Below are 27909 nucleotides of genomic sequence, written 5' to 3'. Positions count from 1 at the left end.
GTAGGAGCGCGCCTGCCGAGCAAAGATGGGTAGCCTCCTGGGGAGGCGTGCGGGGCCTCTTGGTTCGTTTTCACAACTTTATTAAACAATAAGAGTCCCGACGTGTGAATAAAAAAAACACCTGAGTTCCGAGGCCGCGCGTGCCTCCACGCGGCCCGCCCTGCCCGGTCCCGCCCCGCCCGGGTCCAGTCCCAGTCCCAGGCCGGCACTCTCAGGAGCTGTGCTTCTGCCGCTTCCAGAAGCGCTTGACGTCGCTGTGCCCGGCCGGGGTCACCACCATGAGCCGCTTGGCCGAGTTCTCGAACACTAGGACGCCCAGCTCCCGCGCGTGGGCCAACAGCAGCTCAAAGTCCACTTGCGACAGGAACTGGTTATACAGGACGCCTGGGGTCCGCAGGTCAGGGGCAGAGGGGAGAGAGAGGGGAGAACGTGAGGCGAGGTGCCCTTTGGTGGCAGCCTCAGGCCAGCGGTCAGGGCTTGCCACCCACATTTAATATTAATCCTTAATGTTTGCCTCTTCCAGGGCCCATCCTAACCCTAGTGTGATCCAGCCATGTTCAGGAAGGCAATATAATACAATAAGAAAACCCATCAATGCTTACCAAAACCAGAGAAATTATGAATTAGCGCGCCCCTCCCCCCACCATTTCCCTCTTCTGGCTAAATCCAAATTGCACCTATTTGAGGCAATTCATTTACTGCTACCGACTCACCCCAAAATAAAAAGTTCATGGGTTTACCAGCCCATGCAGTAAACACAAATAAAATGCATGAATAGCTTTTTCAGCTCATCAAGACAATTGTCCTACCTCTGGCCAATGATGAAGAATCAACCACCAGAAGCCACTCACCCTCAGTGAACCGGAGTCTGTCCCTTTCCAGCTCCCACAGCCGAATCTGGTCCGTGATGGTGGGAGGCAGCACAGGTGTCTGCAGAGGTAAGGGATAGCTAGAAGATTCCGGAACACCGCCCCAGAAAACCCCAGCCCTCCACTCATTCCCAGATTTAGATGCCCCTTTCTCTTTTCCATCAGTTCATTGCCAGGTGCCAAGGGCTGTCAGCCTCCAGCAGCTTGGTACCTGTTTAAGCATCACCGGGTGAGCCCTTGTCCTTAGGAAATGGATGATCTAGGAAAACAGACAAGAATTGGGATCAAGAGCTTAAGTTAAGAAGGCAGGAAAGCTACATAAGCTGTCACCTAATGTTACTGAACATCAGCTGACTAAAAACTCTTAGGCACATGCCTGTCATCAATTCAACCCATGTCAGCTCAGCTGTTGTCCCAGAGGTGCTGTTCCCACTGGTGATGTCTGCTGCTCCTTCTCTGACAGTTGCCCTTTCCATAGTCTTGTTTTGTTTTTCTTTCTTTAAAATGACAGCAGCTATTATTTTCTGAACACTTACAGCACAGCAGGCTCTGAGTTAAATGCTTTACTTCTATTTCATTGAATCCTCCCAACAACTGTATGAGGTGAGGACTGTCATTATTTCCATTTTCCAGATGGGGAAACAGGCTCAGAGAAGTGAAACAACTAGGGCGTTTATGCAGCTAGGAAGTGGTGGTGCAGAGACACAAATCCAGAGCTATTGCTCCTCCCTCTGTGCTTTTTCCCCTCGAGGATATACTTATTCCCTCACTTAGAGCCTTGATTTCTCCTGTGTCTGATGCTCAAATGCAGACAACTTACCACCACCTATTATAATACACCAGGTACTAACCTTCCATAAGGTGACTGCCTTGTACCCTGCAGCCCAAGTGCAGCCTGTCTTCCTGGCCCCTAGTGGGAATACCTGTTGGGCTGTGATGCCACTGGCAATGGCCTGCTGCACACTCTCACGGGTCACCTGTGCCACCACCATGTTGGGGAAGCGATAGAGCATCTCGGAGAAGAGGGCAATGAGGGCGATCTGCAGCTCTGACTCTGAGCCGGGAACAAGAAGAGGGGATTAGGAGGGTCCCCCCACAACACCCAGACTCCCTCAAGCCTCAGAGAGGTCTGTAAACCGTCAAGTTTACATGAACCACCAAGTTACAAATTTACATGAATAGAAACTGCATTCCCTCCTGTTTCTTTCCCTTCCGCACTCCCCTCCCCTACCGGCTCTCCCAGGGGCCCTCTGTCCTGCCTCACCCGTGTAGGCATACAGTCGGTAATTGGTTTCCACGACAATGAAGCCTGGCTGATGTGCGGTGCCCCCGGCCCCAGAAACACCTGACGAGAGATTGATGGCCAGGCGTGTGGGGTAGTAACGCCGAGATTTCCTCTAGAAAGGAGACAAGGCAATATGCTGTCTCTGTCACTGTCACTGTCCTAAATCTTCCTCCAGAGACATCAGATCCCTCCTGGTGCACAGAAACTCAGCTCCCGACTGCTCTCCCCCTCCTCCAAGGGACCCAGTTATTTCGTCCTGGCAATTGCTTCCTGTTACTGACCCCAGAGACCCCACTCCTTTTTAAAGGCCAAGGCAACATACCACCCTGCCTCTTCCCTAGAAGCCACATATCTGGATGCTCATACCTTCCTCTGGAAAACAAGCCCAAACTCACGCAGATGTTGCAGGAAGTTCAACAGAGAATCACTCATACCTTCTACAGAGTAATCCTGATGAAGAGAGGTGGCCAGCTGGGGTCCAAGGTACATCCCATGCCTCCTTTTCCAGCCCCATACACTCACTCCCTCTTTGCTCATTCTTATCTTTCACTCTGTTGCCCCATAACCTCATTTCCCTTCCCATCTCTCTGCCCTTAAGCTCACTTACCCAAGCCCCCAGCCCCGGTCCCTGGCTTACCTTGCCCAGAGTAGAGAAGCTGAGCTGGAAGAGGAAGGAGAGAATCTCCACTAGGTCCATGCCCCGACTCTAGAGAGGAATGGGCAGAGACAGAGAGAAGCGGGAGGGTGAAAATGAGAAGACAGAAAATCAGGGAACAGAGTCTGTGGGCAGCCATCTCTCAGGGGGTCCTGGGAAGAGCATAGCGTGCCAGCTGGCAGCCCCAGCCTCCTCACCTGGGCTGTCTGCAGGTACTGCAACATAAAGTACCAGAGCTGGGCGGGGGTGTCCAGCAACAGGAACTGGAAGCCGGCAGAGGTAATGCAGGGCGGCTCTCCAGGTTCGGCACTGGAGACAGAGAGGGACCGTGGCAGGGGTGTGCGGAGAAAGGTCACCATCCCACCTGTCCACTCACATGTTTTTCTTGGTTTATCTCTGACCCTACTCTGCTCAGCTGTCCTTTTGCGGTCAACCCCCTCCAATCCTGACCCGATCTGGACACTCAGTTTAGTAGGGACTCGAGGGGGCACAACAGAGCTGTCCTACCTCTGGCTTCCTCACCTCTTCATGAGCCCCGCCTGGCTGAGGAGCTGGGCCAAGTCCTGGCTGACGGCTGCACTGGGGGAGCCCACCATGAAGTGCAGGACCACCTGAGGAACAGAAGACAACAGAGAGGCAAATGCCTCTAAGGGCCATGGGAAGGAGGATTGCGAGCAGAGACGCACACAGAGTCCCAAGTCCTCACCTCCCATCGCTCCTCGGCGTACTTGTCAAGTGAGGGGACATCCCGGGCATGCTTGTCTGGTCCCAGCTGACTTGTGTCATCAGACCAGGCCTTGCCCCTATGCCAGGACGGCCAAGAATAAAGAAACTTGCCTGTGTTTCCTGCCCACCCCTTTGCCCCCTTTCCACTCTTGTCCCCCAAGCCATGAGTGAGAGACATTTCCTACACCATGTACCTATGTCTGGTCTAACATTCCTGAAGGAGTTCCTGAAGGTGGAGCCCACAAGGTTCCAGAGAGGCCCCTCAGGAGCTCCCCATCCAGCAGCTTACTTAACAATTTAATCACTAGTTCCCCTGCCTCGCTTAGGAAAAGACAGAAGTGACATACCCACCCAGAAGGGCTATGCGGAGGTTTTGGCGGAAGATGGGGTTGAGGATGAGACCCTGGAGACCACCAGGAAGCAGCTGGGTGTGCCAGATACGGAGGCCACTCAGCAGCCCTGTGCTTTCCTCCTGAGCTCTGGAACAGAAGCAGAGAGGTGAGGGGGTGTCTGGAGAACAAAAAGGAGGCCCATAAAGGCTTCCATTTCTGCCTTCTCTAAACTGGTGGTTCTTGGAACACTTCTACAGAGTGAAGTCAGTGTCTTCTTAAGGCAAATTTCTTTACTGCAACACCTACCAGAGCTTTGTTATAGATATCACAACTCTCCAAGAATTGAAATACAGTATGCAGAGTTTCCCAAACTTGTTTAATAAGTTTTGTGGTGTTCCCATTAATATTTCCTGGAAGTGTTCCAAGAACAGCAGTTTGGAAAGCCTGGCTGTTGAGAATTTGTATCTGGCTGAGAATGCAGCAGAGACTCACTTGCTGAATTCCTTCTTCACCCACAGGGCTACAGCAGCTTGCGGCAAAGGCTGCTCCAGAAAGAGCATCCGCATCACCCAGTTCTTAGCCAAAGATGGGAGCTCCCTGTAAGGGGGCGTAGGGAAAATGTTAATATCAGAAACGGCCTTAGATCTGCATCTCTGTCCCCATAGCCTCTCAAACATCTCACCTCACCCCCGACACTTTTACTGGTCTTGCTGACCACCACAACCCCCATCCATTTTGGCCTGACATACTTTAATCTTCAAGCCCCGCCAGGGCTAAGCTTCTATCCATGATAATCTATTTCTGTCTGCAGACTCCATTACATTTCCCCACTACAGCCCCTGCCATGAAGAGAGTCCTCACCTGAAGACAGCCAGACAGGTGGCAGGATGCCCATATAATCGATCCAATACCCCAGGGCTCAGGCTTCCTAGGAATTCCTGCAGATTCCTGCATTGTAGGTGTACTCGATTCAGTCCACCCCTTGAAGGGGTGCTCTCCATCACCTGAGAGACACAAGTGTTAGCATCCATATGCCAGTGTCACCCCTCACCTTTCTCATTCTTACTCTGATTCCAGATCCACTGGCCCCCACAAAAACTCATCTTTTCTATGGTTTCCTTTTCCATGTCACTCATCTCCTCTTGTCTCCTAAACCTGACCAAACTCCCCTCCTTTCCTGCCTCCTCACCCGACTTATGTCCTCAACTCCAGTCTTCTGTCAATTTCTAAGTGACAGAACTGCCAATCGTCCCATATTTGCAAAAAACGTTTTGTATTTCAGTGACTTAATGTCACCTTTAACTAAGCAGTGACAAAGGAAACTTGTTTGAGCCCAATCCTCTCTCCTTTCCACTTCTCCTGGTCAGGTCAGCCTATAAGCTCCAAATCTGTCCGTGCTTCCCATCTATTTCTTGGCCCTACTTCTCTTGCTGCGCACGGCAATAATCCATGTCTCCCAAATCCAGTTCTACTTCTTTCCTCTCCCCGCCTCCAAGACTACTTCACTCCATTCACTTTGATCCACATCATACGATCTCCGAACTTCTCCCCTACTTTCCTCAGAGTCCTCGCCTGTCACTCAACTCTCTCCCCCTATATCTCGGCCACCTCCTCTCTCCCAGCCCCCTTACCACTCTGTGACGATCTCCCCTCGTGCACTCCGAGTTTTAAGCCGTCGCTTAATCTGAGCAAATGTCTCGCATTGGCTCCCGAGAACAGAGGAGAGGATGGCGGAAAATGAGACAGAAAGATGGGGAGAGAGACGAAGGATTTCACCGACAGGAGTCCAGAGCGGAGGATTCAGAAGAAAAGGGAAGGAAGGGAAGGAGTGGAGAAGTAGGGAGGATAAGAATCGGTGCTGCACTCGCCTGCCGCAAGGCATATTGGGAATTGGAGTCTTGTGTTTCCCTACCCGGGAGCAGGGTAAAGCGCGTCTGACTACAACTCCCAAAAGGCACCGCTGGGAAGCTTAGCGAAGAGAGGCTGGCCTTTAAGCGAGAGAGTCGGAAGCAGCGGCAGTTGGGCTGCTTCGTTCCGCGTCGCTATACACCCACTCGGCTAACGGCGAGTCTAACTGACCTGAGCTAGTGTGGGGATCCTGGGGGAAGTGCCCTGAAAGCTTCCTAGCGGAGGCGGGGAAATGGCTCGGTGATGAGACATAGAGACTCACGAAACTGGGTTCCTTGAGCTCCCCGTAAAATTGGAATAATGCACTTTCCAGAACTTTTCCTCAAATTTGAAGTTAACTCGATCCGGTGCGCCTTCCTCGGCACGTAAGTACTCAATAAATCTTAATTGTCACTTCCTCCATGCTTCCACCCACCTCCCAACCCCCGTTTAGAGATCCTAGTAAGTACAATCTTTAAAATAAATCAATTGTTTGGTCTGATTTAACTTACGAAATTATTGCGGGGTAAGGGCAGGGAAGCCAAGCCAGAGCTGCGCGTTTCCACAAATTCCTATACGGCAAGTTTTATTATTACTATTTTTACTGTTATTATGATTATTGTTGTTGTTGTTGTTGTTATTGTTATTATTATTCACTAGAAGGCGGAAGCACAATGAGATTAAGAAATTTGCCCAAGATCAGACAGCTAGAAAGTGCCGAAACTGGGATTTGAAGTACATTTGCGAGTGACCAGGAATCAAAATGCTAAAAACTAAGACTTTGTTTTACTTGTAGCCTGCCCATGCTTGTTTTGTTACATCTCTTTAGCAATGTTTAAAATCCACAAAGAACGACACAAAACTGAGAAAGCTTCTTTATGGAAAACGTTAAATAAGGTTAAGAGACAATTCACAGTCTGGGAAGAAATATTTGACAAAATAGACAAAATACAAAGAGCTCTTATATAGCAATAAGAAAAAGAAATAACACAATAGAAATATTAAGAAATAACAGGGAATAAACAGAAGAAATGCAAGTGCCTTGAAACCAAATGAAGAAACTCTTCACTGGTAATTAAGGAAAAATAAAGAAAGAAACAATAAAATATCCAATTAGAAAAAATTTAAGGATTGACAATCTCAATATTGGCCTCAGTGTACATGAGCATACTCATATACTTTTGTGGAAGGTTGACATAAGCACACCTTTCTAAGGGTGGTTTGGCAGTATGTACCAACAATTTTAATGTGATTGCCCTTTGACCTGGCGACTCCACCGTTAAGAACATAGCATACTGAAATTGTCCTAGATGGGTACAGAGATATACATGCAGAGATGTTATGAAATGTTTGTTGTAGTAGTATGAAGACAATGGAAACAGTCCAAATGTCTGTCATTGGGAGTTGGTGAGATAAAATGTGGCTCAGTGGAATGTAGAATCCTGGGCAGCATTTGGAGAGGAGGTCAGTACACATACTGGCTTGCCTATATACCATCTATCATGAGGGGGAGGAAAGCAGATTACAAAGTGGGATACATAGTCCAATGCCGTCTTTATAAGTAAGAGGTTTTCTGTGTGTGTAAAACTGAAATAGGCCATATGCTTCATTTTGACTGGAGCCAGCAAGGGGGAGCTGGGTAGACCTGGTCACGTTCCCTACAGTGTAGGGAAAACTAAGGCTACGCTGTCTAGAACAGGAGCTGCTAGTCACCTGTGGCTATTTCAATTTAAATTTAATTAACTAAAATAAAATTTTATACTCAATTGCTTGGTCACATTAGTCCTATTTCAAATAATTAATAGCCACATGTGGCTCATGGCTACCTTTTGGATGGTGCAGATGGAGACCATTTCCATGATCGCAGAGTTCCCTTGGAGAGCCCTGCTTTAAGGGATGCAAGGTATCTGATGTGAGAAAGAGAATCAGTCTGGGCTCCTAGGAGCTGAGAGTGTGGAAAGAGCTCCCTGATACAGGGCTATCCAGGTTGTGCTTGAAAACTTCCTGTGAGGGTAATGGTAATACCTCTTCCCTTCATGTAGCATCCTGGAGAGAAAGAACAGAGAGCCAGGAGCTGACAGGCCTGGTTTCCATCAGCTTCTCCATGTCCTGGCTGTGCTGCCTTGGGCACATTGCTGACCTAACAGAGAGGTTTTCATCTCTGTGAAATGACAATAATGTTCGCTACTTCATATGTTGTACTAAATAAGATACGGTACCTGGCACATTGAGGGTGCTTAGTAAATATGATCATCATTATTCTCTTAAAAAAACAAACAGACATGTAAATCACACCTGTAGTAAGTGCTACAAAGAAGAGAGTCATGTGCTCTGAGAGCGTCAAGAGGGGATTTGACTTGATCGGGCAAGTCAGGGAGGACTGCTGAAGGACAAGTAAGATAAGAGTTAACGAGGCAGATAGCAGGGAACTGGGTTCCAGGTAGAGGAACAGAAAGCTACGAAGGCCATGTGGCAGAGAGGACTGTGGCCCCTTAGAGGAACAAGAAGAGGGCCAACGTACACACCGCTGGGAAGGGAGGCAAACTTGGACAAGAAGACTTTGTTCTTTATTCTAAGGTCAATGGGAAGCCAGTAAAGGGTTTGAAATAAAGGAGTGGGCTCAGATTTGTGTTTTAAATATCATGCTGGCTGCAGGGCTGAAAACAAACCAGAAAGGAACAGAAAACACTCCTAGGGAACTACTATGGTGGTCCAGGCAAGATGGAGGTAGCATGTGCCCGGATGGCGATAGAGACAGAAGTGATGAATTTTAGGGGAATTTGGGAAGTAAAGTCCACAGAACTTCGTGATAGACTGGACTTGGGAGGTAAGAGTAAGGGAGGAATATCAAGGATGATCCCCAGGTTTCTGGCTTGTTCAGCTGAGCTGAGGTTCACTGAGTCAGAGAACCAGGGAGGAGCCGCCAGTTTGAACGTGCTGAGACTGAAATTCAGATGATCCCTAGGTGGTTGTGTAGGTCTAGAGCTTAAGTTTCTGAGCTCAGAGATTTGAGAGTTCTCAGCTCACCACCATGGCTTCTTTTGCTCACCATTCTGGGTTCTGGCCTCAGTGCTTGTCTTAAATCGTCAGTCACAGTGGTCTGACCTATGTAGGTTCCAACAGGACTCAGATGTGTGAGCTGGAACCTCAAGGGCCTATTAATACAACCTTAGATTAAGTTATCATTATTGTCATCCTCATTATCCAGTTGGCTCATTTTGTGAATGTCATCAACCAAGACCCCAGGGGCTTTATTTCACATGAACTGCCATCAAGATGGGTCTGCCTTTTCCAATACTGGCAACTGATTTTTTTTTTTTTTTTTCTTTCCAACCAAATTTGAACTCTGTTAAATGTTCTCTTGGTGGTTGTGGCTCATCCTTCCAAGCCTCTGAGACGGCTCCCAAACAGTTCACACCTACTGTGTTACTTGCATATTTGATCAGCCTAATCCAGGGATTCTCAACTTGGGACTTGCAGAGCCTGGGACATAGGAAGGGGGTTCCTAGAATTTTGGCAAGAATTAAAAATTACACCTCTATTTTTATTAACCTCTAACTGAAATTTAGCATTTCCTCCAAGTATGAATGTGGGCAAAACCCCCAATAGTATTACTAACACCTGTGACTTGTCACTAATAGACACCACAGCTATTTTTCTATCCCACTACAGTTGTAGAAATCTCAGAATGTCATTTATGCTCATTGCTATTTGAAAATGTCAGTAATTATTACATCTGCTGCTAGGTCTTGTTATTAAATATATTTAAAAGAAGCACATGTTAGTATATCATAATTTTTTAACATTTTGGTAAACTCTTTTCATTTGCTTTCCTGTTATATATGTATTCATAATTATACATTTTACACACATATAACTTTTTTGATGGGTTTTAAAACATAATTCCGAGGAAGAATCAGTAGACCTCTCCAGACTGCCAAAGGGGTCCATGGGTCAGACGAGGTTGACCCGTGGCCTAACCCACCTCCCTTCAGGCCTCCTGCAGTGTTTCTGTTCAGGTTGACAAAAGTTCACACATTTATGGGGACCTTAGGTCCCACAGGCAAGGGCCTGCCTTATGGAGAAACAGAACACTATGCTGGGCAAAACACATGGTAGGAAATGGAATGGGGAGAATTAAAAAGAGGAAAAGGAAGAAAGGGGATAGACTTGGCGGGGAAGGGGCAGGAGGCAGGTTTCACCAAAACCCCAAGAAACCCACTCACAGCTGTGGAAAACTCAACCTTTATTATTACCTGCCTAGTGCAGGGGATTAAAATAGCATTGAGCTAGATCCATATATTAGTGTAAAAATCTGTGTCTCTCCCCCCAAAAATGTACAAACCCCAAGTGATTATAGAAAAACCAATGTGGCAGCTACGATAGAGATGTCCAACCCCAGGGCCACAGGCCATTCCTCTCTTTCCCTCTAATCCCAATATTTATTCCACAGAAACATACAGGCTTAGAGCAGTTCTAGCTATAGCATGGCAGGTGGGAAGTGGGGAGGCTGGGGGCGGGGCGGGGATCACCCCCACGTCCAGTGCTTCAGAGGATGGAGGGAGAGGCCAAAGCTGAAGGCAATTCCAGGATGAGGCACAAGGGAACCTCTTTCTCCCTTTCTTGTCCTCCTCACTCCCCACATTCTCAGCCAGTAGGGTCCAGTGTGTGACGGAGAGAGAGCAGCTGGAGGCCACAGCCTTCTCTCCAGGAACCAGTGTTGTCCAGGGGGGCCCAGGTGCTCCAGTGGGTCAGGTCCAGTGTCTGCCCTGTATTTGCCCCCACCCTCCCCCAAGGGACAGTGAGAGGAGGTCAGAGAGGAGCCCATCCACAGGGCCAGCTGGGTGGGCGGCAGGAGAGGAGCAGGAAGGGGGCATGAGAGCGTGTCCGGGGAAGGGAGGGCAGCAGCTCCCTGGCAGGCCCAGCCCACCTGCGGCCACACTGCCTCTCTCAGAAGTGACGGGTGGTCAGGAGGGAATGGAGTGTGGTGCCATTAGCTCCTCTTGTTTAGTGCTGTTGGCCTCCCCTGAATCCTCCCTGAGGGAGGGATGGCTAGGTGTCGTGATTCACACTGTGTTGAGCGCATCTTCTGCCAGGAACCGATGCAGCTGGGAAAAGGGTGGTCGCTGCTCAGCCTCCCGGCTCCAGCACCGAAGCATCAGCTCATACAGGCCCAGCGGGCAGGCTGGGGGCCGGGACAGGTACACCTACATTGTGGCAGTGTGGACAAAAGGCAGGAAACAAATGTTCTTCAGTCCCCAAAATGACATTGTGGTCATCCTGAACCCCCCAGCCCCATGTTCCCTCCCCTCTGCTCTGACCTGCCGGCCCTGGTCCCGGAAGAACTCTCCTGCATTCTCGATGACTTGCTCATCGGTGAGCTGCCCAAAGGGCTGGGCCCTGCAGAGCATCAGCACCTCCCACAGGGTCACCCCGAAGGCCCACACATCACTTGCGGTCGTGAACTTCCCCTGGTGCATGGATAAGGCAACAGAGGCCAAGAAAGACATAACGCAACAGAGACCCTCCTCCACTCCCCACCGGGGCCCCACATTCACTCAGCATCACCTCCACCCACAGCCCCCTGACTCCCTCCCAACCCCTGGGGCTCCACCCTCCTTAGCTGGCCCTCTTTCTCACTAAGCCTGTTCCTCTCCTCCGGCTCTGCCTCCTTTCCCCTGCTTTAGTCCTCTCCCTTACGTCTTCCCGTTTCTACCCATCCTTCCCCCCTTTTTCTGGTCCTGACTCTCCCAGCTCATCGCCTTCCATCTCTAGCCTCCTTATCTCTCTTGTTTTCTGCTACCCTGACTCCATCTCTCATACCCACTCCTGGCTCCTGGACCCTCTCCCATCACACCATACCTCCTTGTTTTCTCCAGTCCCTGAGCCAGAGGGAACCTCATAAAGCACTGGTCCAAACCCTCCCTTTATAGGTGAGGAAACTGCAGTCCAGGGAATCAAGTGACTGAACGAGATCCCAGAGCTTCAAGTGGCAGCCAGTGTTCCCAACCTCCCCTCTCTGCCCGCCTCTCGGGGCCTCTCACCATGAGGATGCACTCCCAGGCCATCCACCGGATGGGCAGCACCGCCCGGCCTTGCACACGGTAATAGTCCCCGGCATAGAGGTTCCGGCTCATGCCAAAGTCAGCGATTTTGATGGTGAAGTTTTCCCCAACCAGGCAGTTCCTCGTAGCCAGGTCCCGATGCACAAAATTGAGTGTGGCCAGATAGCGCATGCCCGAGGCAATCTGGGCTGCCACGTGCAGCAACATCGGGTAGCTGAGTACAAGAGCCAAAAACAGAGGGCCACAGGGGTCATCCCCACATCACAGATTTCCCAGGAGACGAAGGGGCACCCTCTCCCCAGGACTGGGTTACCCCTCCTCCTGTGCAGAGATGGAAAGCCCAGGTGGAGGCCCTTGGGAAGATGCCCACTCAACCTTTCTTGAGCTCATCTAACAGCAGGGAATTAACTGATTTCATTATGCTCCCCAAACTGGCCTCAGGCAGAGAGGGTGAGAGGGCACAGGGAACTTCCTGACAAAGTCCACATCCCTCCACCACCCTCACTGTCGTCATCTCTGGCCTTTCTGCCCCTCGGGTTCTGGATGAACACAGCCACCTGTCTCACCCCAGGCCCCCTCCTGGAACCTCTACCTGCCTGCCCACCCCATGCTCCCCCTTTTCCCTCTAAGCTGGAGTGAGGGGAGAGCAGGAGACCCCCTTGGGGAACTCTCAAGGAAGGGTCAGCCTAGACAAGTGGGTACCTGATGGTGGGCCCCTGGGCAGTCTCCCCATCCCCAGCCCCCTCTGCCGCCTTGTCCTCTAGCTGGTGGGCGCTGAGGAACTGGTTGAGGTCACCGTTCTCCATGTAATCTGTGATCATGCAGAGGGGGTCGTCCTGCACACACACGCCCAGGAGCCGGATGATGTTTGGGTCCTTTAGCCTGGACATGATCTTCACCTCCTTCAGGAAATCATTCCTGAAGAAGCAGGGAGAAGGTGGCAGGGAGCCAAGGGGCTGACCTGCACCATCCCCCCCAGCTCCTGCGGTCCAGTGCCCCACCCCACATGGGCACCAACCCTCTAGTCCCAGGACGCTCCCCCTCTGTTGGCCTCCACCAGGTTTCTCTCTGAATCGCTCCCCACTCTTCACCGCCTCTGCTCCCTTCTTCTGGACGCCATCTCTGGTCCTTACCTGGCATTCTTGGTGGCATCTGGCCGTAGGATCTTGACAGCTACCAGCAACGGGTGTCCCTTGCGCACATTGAGGGGGAAATCAAGACTGACCAGGTCTTGAGGGCTATCTATCTCACACAGGTGGACCTGAAGAAAGGAGGTGATGTGCCAGGGGGTCACAAGGTCCACGAAGGTGACAGGGTCACCTGGGACAACAGTCATAGGTGACAGGTTCCTGGCCAAGGGGTTGTGTGGGCACGGCATCAGAGCCCCAGACAGGCAGACACTGACGGCTGGCAGGGCCCTTCTTACCTCCCCAAACTGGCCCTCGCCAAGCTTCTCCTTGAACCGGAGCCGCGACCGAGGGAAATCCACTCTGGGGGGCCCATCCCCAGCCGCCCCTGGGGGCAGCGCAGGCACAGCATAGGTGTTGCCCCCGGTGACGCCCTGCAGGGTGACAATGTCAGCCTCGGCATAATGGGGGACGCTGTTCTGGGGAGGTGGGGGCAGAAGCGGGGCACCCGGCTTCTCAGGCTCCATATAGTCCCCACTGCAGGCTGGAGGGGTGAGGGGAAAGAAGACAGGACGAGGCATCAGGGACAGCCCCTGAGAGCCACGGTTCTCCACGCTCGTGCCTCCCAGAAGCCCCCCCATCTCCCAGTTGGGTGAGAGACTGGGTCTACCCTCCATCCTCCTGGTATTCCACCCACCAGCCTCCAGCCAGAGAAGGCGCTGCTGGATAAGAGTTAGCTGTGACAGAGCTTTCAAAGCAGTGGAAATGGCTGAGCAAAGAATGTTGTAAAGTCTTCTCTAGGGATCCCAGCACAGCCCAAGACTGTGGGGAGTCTCGGCTAGAAGTGGAATTCCTCTGCCCATCATCGGAAGAGGGATGGTCGCAGCCATCTGGTTACCCTCCGCTTTCCGAACCCTTGTCCCCCTCCCGTTCACATAGCTGTTCGGCCCTCCCATGGCTACCCAAACCCTCCCTGACCCAACACGCCAAGCTCAAAGACAGGCACAGACACGGGCACACAGAGACAGGGAGGGGAACACTTCCTCATGGCCCGCACAACAGGGAGTCTACAGACAGGAGAGGAAGCAGAGCTGTCCCCTCAGCAACAAAAGAAGGCAACATGGAGGAGAAGGGGAGCAGACAGGAAGGGCAGGGTGCGGGCAAGGAGAGGACACAATGGGGGAGAGGGCAAGCACCCAGGGTGAGGCCCTCCTCAAAGCTCTAGAGAGAGGGCAGGGTGAAGGAGGGGTCACCTCCTCTGGCTCTGGAGAGCTGAAGCAATGGGAGAGGAGGAGGGGGACAGAGCTGAGAACCACGGAGCTTTCTACTCCTCAGCTCAAGGTGGGGAGGGGCAGGGCCTTAAAAAGGAGCAAGCAGCAGCAGAGGAGAGCTAAGGGCACAAGAGCTTCCTCCTTGGGAGCTCAGGAGAGCAGAAGAGGCCATAGTGGGGAGAGGAGGGAGTGCAAAGTGTGAGGACTTTTCCCTGCTCCAGTAGAGGTACAGGAGCCTGGCGGAGCCCGGGGCAGAGGGGCTTACCCTGGGTGTTGGTGGGTTTGGCCCAGGCGGGTGTGGGGGGGCCCGGGCCTCGAGAGGGGCGGGCGTAAGTGGCCAGAAGGAGGCGGTAGGCCGGATTGGAGAGCAGCAACGCTGTCGGGAGAAGGAAGGGGGGAACACGGGGAAGGGATGAGACTCAAGGCTAGACAGACAGGGAGACCCAGAATAGGGCGAGACTAGGGCTGATGAGAACGAATGTACTAAGAGACAGAGACAGGACAGAACAAGGATCTGGAGTGCTGGATAACTGGATGGATAGGTGATGGATGGATGGATAAAGGGAAAATGGATGGATGGATAACAGATGGACAAATGGATGGATGAATATATATGGATGGATAGATGGACAAACGGATGAATGAGGAATGGATAAATGGATATATATATAGATGGATGGATGGATGAGTGGATGGATGGATACTGGATGAGTTGATGGAGGGCAGAATGAATATGGTAGTGTAGGAGAAAGGACAGGAGCCAGGAAGACACAATGAGAGGGCACAACAGAGAAGACAGAGGGATGTGTATGAGACACAGAGACAGAATGAGACCACTGGCGGTTATGGGTGATATGTGGGAAATTCCCAAGGGATTATGTGGGAGGGACATGGAGTAATATAGAAGGTGGTGACCAGGGACCAAATAAGAAAAATAAGTTGAAACTAGGGAAGACAGGAAAAGCAGGGAACGGTAAAGGAGAGGGATACACTAAGAAGACGGCAGAGAGGATGGAGGTGGCACTGGAACAAGGCAGGTCTTACCAGAGCCGTTAGGGACACTGGGAGCAGAGTGGGGCGGATTCCCACGAGGTCGGGGCTCCTGGTAAGGGGGTGGCTCTCGAGGACCTGGGCGGTTGTTGATGAGGATGGTGTCCCCAGGGACAGAGAGGTGAACCGTCAGCTCCTCTTCTAATACCCGCCGCTCAGCCTTGTCGTGGGGAATGGGAAACATCAGTGGCGGCTACTACTTAGTGCACACTTCCCAGCTCTTTGTTAAGTGCTATACCTATGTTCCCTTCTTCCGTCCTCACAACGTTCCTACAGTTGCATCTACTATTAATTCCACCTCACAGGTGAAGAAACAGAGGCTCAAGAGCATTTAAATGAGTTCCAGCCATGAAATCCTACCAGTCCATAAACTTCGACACGTATCACCACCACTGGACTCCCGCCTGAAGTCATGGGCTTGGGATGCACCAGACTTCTGGTCACTCCTCTAGCTCTGCTCGCGGCCTTTTCCCACCCAGCTGTGGCCCCAAGAGGCTGACCAGTGTGGACCGCACCAATGGCCAGAGAGGAGCCCCAGCAGGAGTTTGGAGGGCAGGCAGGAAGTGAGGTCAGGGTGTCTATTCTCCCAGCCCCTCCCCGAGGGATGGACCCAGGCCAGCTGCATGACTGAACCAAAGCCCGCCGCCCCTCTCAGGCGCCGTCTCCATGCTCGTTCCTCCTGGGTTCTGGTAATGGCCACCTCCTCTCAACCCCCGGGGCCCAGGGATGGAAGCAGCTCTGCGGTGACCAGGCCTAGGGAACTGCACTGCTTCTTGAGATTTCCACACACCCCGCCCACACCTTTGTACAAGGTCTCTTTATTAATGATGATTTTTATTCTGACCAGACTGTGCTCTGTGGTCCCTGCTGGGCCCTAATGAACACAGGAGTCCAACGCACACTGGCCTCATCCCACATCCGTCCCTCCCCAGGAGGCCCCACTCCTGGCGGCCCCAAGCCCCATCCCAGTCCACCCACCTTGCTGAGGAGCCTGCGCCAGTGTAGCCGCCACAGCATGAGGGCGATGATCAGCAGCAGCAGCAGGATGATAGCCACCAGGCAGCCGATGAGGATGGCAGTTGGGCTCCCCTCGGCCTTGGCCACGGGCTGCTGGCCCCTGGGCTCCAGCTCTGGTGGAGGCAGAAGGGTCAGGACCACAGAAGGCTTCCTGCCTAAGCTGAGGGGGACCCAGAGAGAACTAGGGGCACAGGACCCACAGGCCCCGGAGGAGGCCCCAGGGTGGCTCACCCAAGCTGCTGAAGTTGGTGGGAGGTGGGCCGGGTGGCCACCAGGGGGCGGGTGGGAAAGTGCCCCCCAGAGCCAGGGAGGAGTCATTCACAACATCTGGAGAAAAGAAAAAGGAGAGGTCAGGTAGGGAGGAGGTGACCCAAGGGAGGCACACCTGCACAAGACCGAGGGTTGAGGAAGAGCAGCAGGGCTGATCTCAGTATATGTACCAACCAGCCAGGATGGTAGGAACAGGATCCTGGAGGGGCATGGCTGTGCTGGATGTTTACCTTTTAGGTACTGGATTGTGGGGAGAAGCAGGACTCCTGGGGAGAGCCCAGGGTGGGGACCCCGGGTATCAGGAAGCTTAAGAGAAGAGCCTGTTTCTCAGCCAGCGCAGAATATTTCAGTATTTTAACAACCACACAGTCTTACTGTTCAATGTCAGTCATGAGTGAGGGGCTCATAAAGAAAAAGCCAAGATAGGTGGGGAGAAAGGGGGGGGTTAAGTTATTTGGGATACCCCTGCTTGGGAAGTTTCATGGGTAATGGGCAGATATGGTACCAGGAGTAGATACCTGGGGGCACTATGGGTTGGCAGTCCCAGAGATTGGGGACTGGGCACAGACCAGGGGCTTACCAGAGATGAAGGAGATCTCGCTGAAGAGTAACCACGGCCCAGCAAACAGGAAGCGGCATTGCAGAAAGCGGCCCACGCGGCCGCCCAGGGGTACTGACACGGCCCGGGCTCTGGGGTCCCCCAGGCTGCCCCCTAGGGCATGCCGCATGGGTTCCCCCTCCCAGGCCATGGCAGGGCCCCGCTTGAAGCGACACTCCACCCCACCAGGCAGGCGGGCTCCCAGCGTGTGCATGTTGTTGCAGTGGACCTGGTGGGAGGGAGGAAGGACACAGGGTCAGGGCCAGGCGAGCCCGCCGGGGCACCCACCCGGGAACTGGCTGCACTTACCTGCATGGCCTGGAAGGCCCTCAGCCGGTCAAACTCAAACTCCATCTCCACATAGCCACCGGGGAAACTGTGATTGCTCCATCCCACGTAGTCATAGCCAGGCCAGACCCGCAACTCCTGGCTCTTCCTGAAGTCATCCAGCCCCACCACGCCATCTGCCAGCTGGCCCAGACCCCCGTACTGCAGCCTGGAGAGGGGGTGGAAGAAGAGGAGGTTGGAAGAGAAGAAAGTGTCACCTATCCGGGTGTTCTACACACCCCCCACCCACCGCCAGGACTCTCCAGGGCAGTTTGCATCTCCTACTGCAGAAAGGCACCACCTCTAAGGGGCACCACTCAGCCTATGATGTGTGTGTATTTACTGGGACAATTTGCAATGGCTGTAAGTGTCTTAGCAAGGGAGGGCCTTTTCTAATTCACATGAAGCATCATATGAGCTAGTGGTCACCTTGCTACCCCTCAATCCTGGTCATGCCCCTTGAGGCCCCACCTAAATCATCTCTGCGGTTCTTCTCACTGTGCAGACTACATACCAGCCTCCCCACCCTCCATCCTCCCACCCCAGGCTCCGTATCCCGCAGGGCTCGCTTCTTTTACCCGCCAACCGTGTGTGTGGTGTGGCCATCGTAGGTGGAGTCGTTGAGATACACGGCCTCAGATAAGTACATCGTCTGCCCCACAGGGGCTGTGTAAGACAGGAGTCCATCTGGGGCGGGGGGAGGAGGGGTGTTAGGGGCATGTGGGGCCTGGGTGGGTTTCAGGCCCCTTTCTCATATCCCTCCACGGCCCACTGGCACGGAGGAGGCAATGCTGGCCAGTCCCCTCCTCACTCAAGAGTAACAGCTCCCCAAGAGAAAGAGGATCCTGGATGCCCCTCTCCCCAGCCCCCAGGACAGGAACAAATTCTCAGGGGTCTGAACGACTCACCCTTCCAGAGGCAGCCATAGAGCTCCACCCGCAGACAGACGCTCATCACCCGGTCTGCCCGGGGGTAGAAGCGAACCAGTCGGGCCACCATGGGGGGCCCAAGGTCCTTCAGCACCACTCCCCCAGGATCCTCGTTACCTAAGATCACCTGTGGGCCAGATGTGGGGGATGTGTGGGAAAGGCTCCAGGTGGGGTCTAACTTTCACATCACCAGCTGCTCCCCGGCCCCGCCCACAGATAGACCCATGAAGGCTGGCACTGAGCACCCAGGGTCAGGGGTTACAGCCAGGCATTTGCAAGACAAGGGCCTACAGCAGTGACCTCTGATGCCTCTTGGTCTAATAGTCTGTCCTCAACTTCCAGTGTCAGCCCCCCACCACCCCTCACCTGGCTCCAGTCATTTGTCTCTAAGCCGCTCATCCCCTTGTTTCCAGATTTTATGAGTCCCTCTCAACTCTGCACCCTGCTCTGGCCCCCCTCTTCCTTCACCCCACTCCCTCTGTTCACTTAGCAGAGGCTGGCTCAGCACTCACTCTGCGCCAGCCAGGCAAATTGTAGGTGGTGAGCAGCAGTCCCTCCCCAGTAGGACTGGGAGTCCACTGGGAGAGACAAGAGGCAGCATGTGGGGCTGGGGCAGGGGGAGGTGGGATAGTAGGGAGTCAGAAAAGGCTCTCTGAGGAGGTGACATCTGGGGGGAGAATTGAATGGAGGGAGGAGAGCCTGTTGGCAGCTGTGGTGAGGAGCTTCCCAGGCAAAGAGAACAGCAAGTGAAGGGAGATGTACTGAGGCTGGAGGATGAGCCCTAGCTTGTTCCAGGAATGGCAAGAACATCAGCGCAGCCCAGGTGGAGTGAGACTGGGGGAGAGGAGCAAGGGATGTGGATGAGAGCCAGCACAGGCTGAGCCTCTGCACCCAGGACACAGCTCAGCTTTTGTTCTGGCAGCGAGGAAAGCCAGCGGAGGGCTGTGAGCCAGTGTGCGGCATTTGCTTTGCATTTTCTCCGGTACCCTGGATGTAGTCTCCAGGCGGAGATCTGACTTCAGGGAAGAAGCCGGGAGAACAGTTTGGAGACATTTGCACTCATTTAAGCCAGGACAGTGGGGGCCTGGCCTAGGGCGGTAGACGTGGAGGTGGTGCATGATGAGAAGTGGTCAGATTCAGGAAATATCACAGGGGCGGGGTGGGGGGGTGGAGGAGAGACTGGCCTTGCCGATGCTTTTGGAAGGAGGTGGTGAGAGGAAAAGAGGATCAGGGATATCATCTTAGCTTATGGCCTGAGCAACTGGGCCCATGGTGGTACCATTTACTGAGCTGGAGAATTCAGAGAGGAGGAGCAGGGTTGGGGGGGACCCAGGTTCAGCTTGAGAAGTTGATGGTAAGTTTGAGATGCCCATTAGACATCTAGGTGGAAAGCGGTCAGGTTTGCAACACTAGATGGAGCTCAGGGGAGCTGCTTGGGCTGGAGAGGGTATACACTGCAGAGTCATCAGCAGATGGGCGGTACAGCTGGAGGAGGGAGGAGAGAGGAGAGCAACCTTCCCTGGGCGCTACCCCTGCCAGCCTCACCTCCTGGCCCCAGCGGTCCCTCCAGTCCATCCAGCGGTGGCCATCCCGGGAGTAACGCAGCCGGTAGCTGGGAGAGAACTCCTTGCCCAGGCCCCCTGCATGCCGCCCCTGGGTGCCCACCAGTGCCACCAGGTGCAGCCGCCGCAGGTCCACCTGCAGGTACTCCTCCTCCTTGGGAAACACCGGCCCTGCAGGGCACCATGCCCCATCTCCATCACTGCTCTCCAGCCTGAGAAGGGGTGGGAGGTCACAGGGAATATCTGGCCCCAGGTTTGCCTCTGTCTCCAGTATTTAAACCCCACCCTCCTGACCCCTGCCCAGTACTATGGGCGTTTCATCAGCATTGGCCCTCTCAGAAGCCTCTTGGCTTGGGCAGAGGTTTGGAAGGGCAAGTAGAAGCCCCAGGAGTTCCCTCCAGTGCAGCCCCAGGTGTGGCAGGTACCTGCTGTGGCGAGCAGCAGTGGAATCTGACCAAGAGCTGGAGGCAGAGATGTCACCATCCGGGATGGTCCGGTCCTGCATGCCCAGGGCATAGCGGCACTTGGCTGGGTGAAGACAGGCATATGGAAGGTCAAAGCCCCTGACTCGATCTCCCAAGCCCCATCCCTCAGGAGCCAGTCTCCTCACCAGGATCAAAATGTCCCTTCATGTCAGATTCTCCAGGTCCCGCCAAGAGCAGCAGCAGCAGCAGTAGAGATGAGAGGGCCCCTGGCCCCATAGCTCCGGATCCCTCAGGCCTAAGGAGGAGGGGGCAGCATCTCTGCAAGGGACATAATGGGTGGAGGTGGGGGGGAGTAAGTTAAAGGGCGATCAGGGAGACTGGTCCCAGCCAACAACAATAGAGAGACAGAATGGGCTGCTTTGGGTATAATGGCAGTAAAAGGACAACAGTCATTGTTTAACAGCATTGGCTATACTTTTAGAATGATTCCCAGGTACCAGACACTGGGCTAAACTCTGTTCCCCTCCCCACCTACAAGCCCAGAATTCTAAGAGAAGTGGGGGACTCCAGCACCTTCTAATCTCAGTGTCCTCTATAGCCCTGATGGTTCCTGTCCCAGCAACTTTGGCAACACCTGAGAGCTTGGGAGAAATGCAGAATCTCAGGTCTCACCCAAAACTGGCTGAATCAGAATCTGCATTTTAACACAATCCCCAGGCTATCTGTGCCTATTGAGAATTCCTCACCGGGGCCCAGGCAGCTTGCCTCCCAAAAAAACATTTCAACTACAACTCCTTATGGACCCAGGTATCCACTATCCCAGCCCCAGCACCAGGAAAAGTGATCCTGACCTGTCCTCTTCCCAGCAGAGGTCTGCACTGAGTTTTCCAGGCCCTGGGATCCTTTGGGGCCCTGGTGCCACTCCTCAACCCTGACCCCCTCTGCCATCAGGTCCAAAGTGTTCCATCCCCACTCCCTGCTCGGCCTTCCCAAGACCCCAACATCCTATCCGTTCAGTTCCCAAATTCTGAAGGGGGCTTTCTCAGAAGGAAGAGCGCAGGGCTGAGGAAAAGGCTGAGTTGCCTTGGAGATGAGGGCGGGTCTAAAGACACGGAAGCCAGGTCACCCCAGGAGGTAGGAGGAGTGGGGGGATACTCCCCCATCCCTTTGTCCTCCTCCAGTTGCTCCCACAATGCTCTAGGGCAGGAATGTAAGAGGCAGCTGAGACCCCGCAGCTCCCAGCAGCAGCTGAGGGGGCTGATGAGTTGTGGGGGGACCTGGGTATCAAAGGAGAGTTAGAACCAGGAATATTACACCTAGCCTCTTGGGGGTCCAGAAGCTGGCACAGGGGAGCAAGCTGCTGGACCCCCAGGCAGCCAGCCTGGAATTCCTGGGTGCTCCTCTCCACCCCCACCTCTCTCGGGAACAGCGGGGCCCTTGTTCCCCTGAGTAACCTTCATGCCTATCCCAGATGAGTCATCGGAGCCAGACAGAGCAAGAGGAGCCCAGGGCAGAGATACAAAGACAGGCAGAGGATAGAAGGCAGGGGGAGACAGGGCGAGAAACACAAAGCAAGAGGTAAACAGAGCAGGCTTCGGAGTGCGGGGCACAAAGCCAAGCAGAGAAACACAGAGAGATGTATGGGGCAATCTGTTCTCTGACACCCAGTCACCCCATTTCTCTCCACTGGGTCAGAAACACCAAGGACAGGCCCAGAAGATCTACACCAACTCCGCCCCACTACGACCAATTACAAGCCAGGGGCTGTGACACTGCCTCAAGCTCTTCACCCGCCTCTCCCAACCCCCAACCCCTACCCTAGACAACACACACACAGCTCAGACACACACACACACACACACACACACGGTCAGACATGTGAACTTACAAAGCTGTAAACAGTGGGGCTAGATGTAATGTGTGCATACACGCCTGCGTGAACATGTGCGCACACACACACACAACTGACAGACAGCTCCCTCACAGACTTTCAGACAGACACTCACATGTGATATCCTGATAAATCTGTTACACACGTAGACCCTCAGCCAGGGCAAACACAGACACTCATACCCACATCAACTCCATCCACACCTCGACATTCTTTCCAAGTTCAATCCCATCACTTAGTGAATAGCCCTCTCCAGACACCTGTGACCATGAAATGATAGACACCATGTGCTCCTACGATCAGAGGACAGTGTGAGACACACACACACAGGTTCTCAGGCACAGGCTCCCAACAGACTGGAGCCCACTACCTAATAACCAAGGTGACCGAGCAAGAAGGAAGTCAATAGAGTGGGGAACGGAAGGAAACTTGGGTGGCTGGAATGACTTCACCTGTCTCCACTGTACCGCTCAATTCTGGACACACCAGGGTGCCCCCAGCAACAGTGGGTCTGAGCACCAGACTCTGGCTGGGGGTGGAGGTGCTGGAAAGCAATGTCCAGCCAGCAGAGGACCTTTGTGGTAAAGGATGGAGGCCGGGGAGGATGGTGCTTACTGGACAATGACAGTATCTCATGGTGGTAACAAATGGACTATCCAACGTGGATGAGTGACTGTCACTGGCAGGTTAGGTTGTCAAGCCCTCTCTCTGCTGGGCTGAGGCCAGGCTGCCCAACTGGGAGGTGGCCAGGTGGAGGCTTAACAGTTAATAGATGCCCACAGGGACTGGCTAGGTGGGAGGACAGGCCCACTTCTCCAGGAAGTCGAGATGATTCAGTGGGTCCACATAAGAGCACCTGTCTTCCTGGGGTTCAATTCCTCCATACTGAGTAAAAGGGGTCCTTCCTCAAGGCTGGAACACTTTCTCGGAGGTCAGGGGTCCCCCTCACCATTTTCAGATAGTAAGCCAGAGAACTGGGGAGGCGGGCAGGGACAGACTGAGCGGCGCTGGGCAACCCAGCCAAGCCCGGGAACGTCCTGCCTCCCGGCCAGGCCCTCATCCTTCGGCCGCCGGCTGCCGCGCGTCTCCGGAGCCCCAGGCCGCCGCCCTCGCCCCTCGGCCCCGCAAGGGTCCTCCCGCCGTTCTCCCTACCTTTCATCGCTCTTCGCGGTAGACCCCGGCGTCCGACCCCGGAGCGGGGCCTCCTTGGCGGTGGCGGGGCGCGGGGAGGGGGAGGCGGAGGGAGCCAGGAGTCGGGAGCGGGAGGCGCCGGCGGGGCTCGGGTGTCGGGAGGCGGCTCCCGAGAGCAGCTGTCGGGGGCCTGTTCCGGGGAGAGGAGCCAGGGCTGGGGCGGCTCGGGTCCAGGCGCCGCCTCCCCCTCCCCGCTCCCCCCTCCTCACTCCCCCCTCCGCGCTCGCCGCGCGCCCGGGCCACTGCCCTCCCTTCCCCCTCCCGGGCCGAGCAGTCCCCGCCGCTCCCACGCCCGGCGCCGAGCTCCTGGCCCCGCGCTCCTCTGCGTCCCGCCACGCCCACCGCGCATTCCCCCGCGCGCCCCAGCCTCCCCCAGGTAACCGCGCCGCAGTCCTGGCCGCAAGTTCGGCGCTGCGTGCCCATCCCCCTCCACCCACCCACGGCCCACCTCCCTGGATCCCCACAAAGGAGATCCGAAGCTGAGGCCCCAGGGGCCAGCTGCGGACCAGCTCAGGGCCTCCGACACTCCCAGGTGCCACGAGGGGATGCCCCCCTCCTACTTCTCCTTTTCTGGGCTCAGTTCCTGCAGAGGGAGGTGAAGGGGAGCAGCCCCAGGGCACAGGGAAGGAGCAGGTTCCCACAGGCCCGGTGCCCGGTCCAGCAGCAGCAGAAGTTTGAATGGGGGAAGGGAGCAGGGTTCACCTGTCCACCCAGGCCTCCTAGACCGTCTTTTCACACCACCAACCTTGCTTCTCTCTGGCACCCTCTGAGCCTCTGGTCCTCTACACCCCAACCCAGCCCCAGCCCCTCTCCCTCAGCCCCTTCCTCTAAGTTCCTCCTTCAACTCTCCAGGGCCCACCCCGTCCTCTCAATGACCCTAGAGTCCAGACTCCAAGGCCCTGGTTCCCCTGGGCTCCCTGCTCAAAGCCCAGAAGTCCCCCTCAGGGCAGGTCTCCCTCAGGCCCAGCCAGCTCTGGCCATGGTGGGGTTGGAGGGTCTGACCACTGGCAAGGATAGGCCTGGACAAGGTGAGTGGTGGGGAGGAGGAGGAGGATAGGGAGGTAAAGAGAAAAGCACACACAGCCAAAAAGGAATAGTACCAGAGACCCCGGACAAGATGGGTGCAGAGACTGAGTAAACAGATCCAATGAGAGAGAGCGAGCACGCGCTCTCCCCGGCTACTGGCTGAGGTGGGCAGGACAGAGAGTTGTGGGAGGGATTCCAGTCCCCACACCCCCACACCCCCGACCCCCCACCCCCTCTCAGCACCACCTCTACCTCGGGCCCCACCACCTCTCTCCACACCCCATTTGCCAATCACCTGCAGAGTAAGGTCTCACCCCATAGCAGATATGGGCCCCACTGCACCTCACAGCAGATACGTATAAACTCACCCTACGTGCAGTTCCAGACAACACTCCCAAGAAAGAAACACGAAGTCCCAGACAAGTACACAAAAGCACTACCAGGAAGAGGCTGGCCCCTGGGAGAGGCCAAGGCACATATGGGTACGAACTCCAACCTACAGGTCAACACATAAACCCTAGGACGCCCCAACTGCTAAGGGACTCAATAGACAGCCCCATGGCCACTCTGAGATTTGCCTCTTTCCATCGTCCCCTCCTACCAAACCCCCGGGATTCCCCGGCGCACCTACCCCTCCGGAGACGGCCGCTGGGGAACCTGGGCCGTGGGTGGAGCCACGCTGGGGGGGTGGAGCCAAGGTTTCCCAAGTAACCTTACCAGGGCGGACTCTCAGCCCCTCCTTCCAGGGGCTGTGCTCCCGGGAAGCCCCGGGCAAGCGGCCGGGCTGAGCTGCAGCCAGACCCCTCAGGGAAGAAGCAGCAGTCCCTCACACCCCAGTGGGACATATCACACCCCAAGCCCACGCTGACCCCAGCCAGGTGGCATGGCGGTGCCAGACAGAGGAGTCCACTGCGGAAAGTAGAAGAAACCATAGGATCCTGAAACCCTTGTTCCCTCTTCTCCCTCAGGAGAAATTCCTAGTCGGTGATGCCCACCTCGCCCCAGCCCCAAGCTAGAGGAGTGGGAGGGATGCAGGGCTGGGGCCCAGCGGAGTCAAGTGACAGCAGAAAGGGGGCTGGAGCCGGCTGGAATGCGGGGCTCTGAGCCGAGACTTTCAGGGGCCAGAGAGGGAAATCCCAGCCATCCAGGGACCCCTAGAGCAGCGCCAAAGACCGAGCGCATCCATCTACCTACCCATCCGTGGTCCCCAGAGCCCATCCCACATCTCCTGCATCACTCACAACTCCAGAGGCCCCACATCCTCCTGAGCCCCCAAAGGACCCTCTACCGCTCCCCCATCTATGTCCTCCTATTCAGGGCTCCCCTCCCTTTCAAGCCAATAGCCTCCTGCAGTCCAGGAAGAAGAGGAAAAGCTGAAAAAATGTGAGGAGAGGCACGTAGGAGAGAGTAGATTCAGGCAGGCAGATCCCCAGACCACCACAGGGAAGCCTGGCAGGACCAGTGAGAGAGAGGATGGGCCAGATGCCCGACCCCCCACCCCAACAAGCTGCTGTTCCCTTCCTGAGAGATGCAGCTGCCTCTGGGGCAAGGAGGCTGGGTCGGCAGCTGGGGAGAGTGAAAATTCACTGGAGGGGGGAGCAAGGGTGAGGGGTGGACAAAGCCCTGGGTGGGAGTCAGGCGTTGATACCACCAAGTCCACAGTGGAAACTGAGGCCCAGGAGCGGGAGGAGGAGAGAGAGATGATGTAGCACAGGGAAAAAGATGAGACCAGTCTCAGCTGTTGGCAGCCTAGGGGATGAAGAGAGAGGGGGCCGTGGGGATGGAACGGGACACAAACAGGCCGAGGCAGAGGGGAACTGGGGGTCGGAGAGAGGAAACGGAGGATGGAGACAGGGGGCACATAGCAGAAGGTGGGAAGACTGGGGTTTGGGGAGAAAAGGACTGGGCCAGCGAGTGAACTGGAGTGGAGATGGGGAAAGGGTGAGGGGGACACTCAGAGAGGAGGGCAGGAAAGTGAGGAGCCTCTGAGAGATGAGCAGATGCCAAACAAGGACAAAGAGGAGAAAAAGGGGTTGGAATAAACCCAGAGACGGGAGACGAAGACAGATGCACAGGTACTGAAACGAAGGGATGTGAGGAGATCAGTAAGGGGCTGAGAAGGGAAGGGATAACTGAAGGACTGACCGAGGAGACAGAGGCCCCAATTCCAAAGACTGAAGCAAACCTGCTACTGGGTGGCAGGACACAGAGGCCCCAGACCTCCCCTTGGAAACCTCGTAGCCCTCGGCCCATCTGCCGCTCCGCCATCCCCAACTCTATTCCCCATCCTTCCCCTCCTCCCCGCCGCGCCCGGCCGCGCTCCCCTCCTCCCACCACACCTCCAGCCAGCACCGCCCGGTCACTCCCCACGAGGGGAGGGCCCAACTCCAGTCCCCACTCCTGCCCTCCCTGGGCTCCAGCTTTCTCTCTCTCACCTCCAGCTCAGGGTTCTCCTGGGTCCCAGTCCCCCGTAGTCTCAGGGCTTTGGGGTTCCGGCTCTGGGACTGCCAAGGCCGCCCGGCTTTGTCCGCCCATCCGGGACCCGGGAGCAGCTGCCCGGGCCAGCTGCGGCCAGCTTCGACGTGACCATGGCAACCCAGCCCGCTCCCCTCGCCGAGCCTCCCGGCCCCCGCAGAGAGGGAGGGAGCAGACTGGCCGGGGAGAAAGGGAGGGGAGACAGAGGACTGGGAACAACAGGGAGATCGCAGACAAAGACCCCAGACAAAAGGAGGCGAAGGGAGGCAGCTAGGAAGAAAGCAGCGACGGGCTGTGGCTGAGAGCTTAGGCAGCCGGCATTTTGGTCCCGCTGAGGCCAGGAATCCAGGAAAGAGGGACAGACAGACAGGAGGTGGGAGAAGAGATCAGTGGTCCTTTGGAGGCCTCCTCTGGGTCCCTAACAATTCACTTCCTTCCCTCAGGGTTTTGCAGTCTGGGGAGAACCAGAATACCAGTTTCCTAGTTGGCTGCCGCCAAAATATTATATGGTGAGCTCCTCCGTCCCTGCTTGTACCAGAGCATAGGAAGTACCCAAGGCCAAAAGGTACCCTATGTTTTCAAGAACAATCCCAATTTCAAACATATTCTGACCTGTCCCTTCTGACATCTCCTCTGAATTACAAATATCATTGTCAGACAATGTACTCCAATTCTTGATTTGGAAAATATGCTCCCCAAAGCCAAAGGGGACTGATTAGGCTATGGGGGGTGGGGCCAGGAGGGAGCACTAAGAGGTTACTCACAGCATGTGAGAGGAAACAGTACCAAATGGGGAGGAGAGAAAGCAAGGCTTTGCCTCTGGGAGGCCAGGATTGAAACGACCCCTCGCCAGCTAGCTCCTGCTGCTGAGTCCTACATCATCCCTGTCCCCTCATCAGTAAGATTGAGATAATAGTACCTGCCCACCCCG

General features: G+C 54.9%; 2 protein-coding genes across 9 annotated transcripts; both read right to left on the bottom strand.

Moving 5' to 3' along the window:
• Nucleotides 1–63: 63 nt before the first annotated feature.
• On the bottom strand, nucleotides 64–5708 carry GTF2H4 (general transcription factor IIH subunit 4). Of its 2 annotated transcripts, XM_010961577.3 has the most exons (14): nucleotides 5499–5707; nucleotides 4729–4871; nucleotides 4360–4464; nucleotides 3883–4014; nucleotides 3516–3612; nucleotides 3332–3420; nucleotides 3007–3118; nucleotides 2792–2860; nucleotides 2521–2604; nucleotides 2134–2266; nucleotides 1793–1923; nucleotides 1081–1128; nucleotides 852–930; nucleotides 64–384 (listed from the first exon to the last, which is right to left on the bottom strand). In XM_010961577.3, the coding sequence occupies exons 2-14, from the start codon at nucleotides 4866–4868 to the stop codon at nucleotides 212–214; spliced, it is 1392 nt and encodes a 463-aa protein (XP_010959879.1). In that variant the 5' UTR covers nucleotides 4869–4871; nucleotides 5499–5707; the 3' UTR covers nucleotides 64–211. The 2 variants fall into 2 exon arrangements, with proteins under 2 accessions (XP_010959879.1, XP_010959880.1); XM_010961578.3 differs by lacking the exon at nucleotides 2521–2604 and having other exon boundaries at nucleotides 5499–5708.
• A 4275-nt stretch (nucleotides 5709–9983) lies between these two features.
• On the bottom strand, nucleotides 9984–27089 carry DDR1 (discoidin domain receptor tyrosine kinase 1). Of its 7 annotated transcripts, none has more exons than XM_074348348.1 (19): nucleotides 26939–27089; nucleotides 23439–23607; nucleotides 20581–20713; nucleotides 20396–20498; nucleotides 19954–20182; nucleotides 18388–18535; nucleotides 18058–18166; nucleotides 17462–17648; nucleotides 17135–17381; nucleotides 16516–16611; nucleotides 16246–16397; nucleotides 15262–15427; nucleotides 14483–14593; nucleotides 13246–13490; nucleotides 12953–13080; nucleotides 12522–12737; nucleotides 11799–12033; nucleotides 11076–11225; nucleotides 9984–10961 (listed from the first exon to the last, which is right to left on the bottom strand). In XM_074348348.1, exons 3-19 carry the CDS (start codon nucleotides 20669–20671, stop codon nucleotides 10821–10823), a joined length of 2754 nt encoding a protein of 917 aa, XP_074204449.1. In that variant the 5' UTR covers nucleotides 20672–20713; nucleotides 23439–23607; nucleotides 26939–27089; the 3' UTR covers nucleotides 9984–10820. The 7 variants fall into 7 exon arrangements, with proteins under 7 accessions (XP_074204449.1, XP_074204447.1, XP_074204446.1 ...); XM_074348346.1 differs by lacking the exon at nucleotides 26939–27089 and adding an exon at nucleotides 25135–25287; XM_074348345.1 differs by lacking the exon at nucleotides 26939–27089 and adding an exon at nucleotides 24872–25119.
• Nucleotides 27090–27909: the final 820 nt, after the last annotated feature.

The sequence above is a fragment of the Camelus bactrianus genome, chromosome 20 (assembly GCF_048773025.1).
Source record: "Camelus bactrianus isolate YW-2024 breed Bactrian camel chromosome 20, ASM4877302v1, whole genome shotgun sequence".
NCBI lineage: Eukaryota > Metazoa > Chordata > Mammalia > Artiodactyla > Camelidae > Camelus > Camelus bactrianus.
Note: the sequence above shows the minus strand (reverse complement) of the source record. Positions and strands in the feature narration are given on the sequence as shown.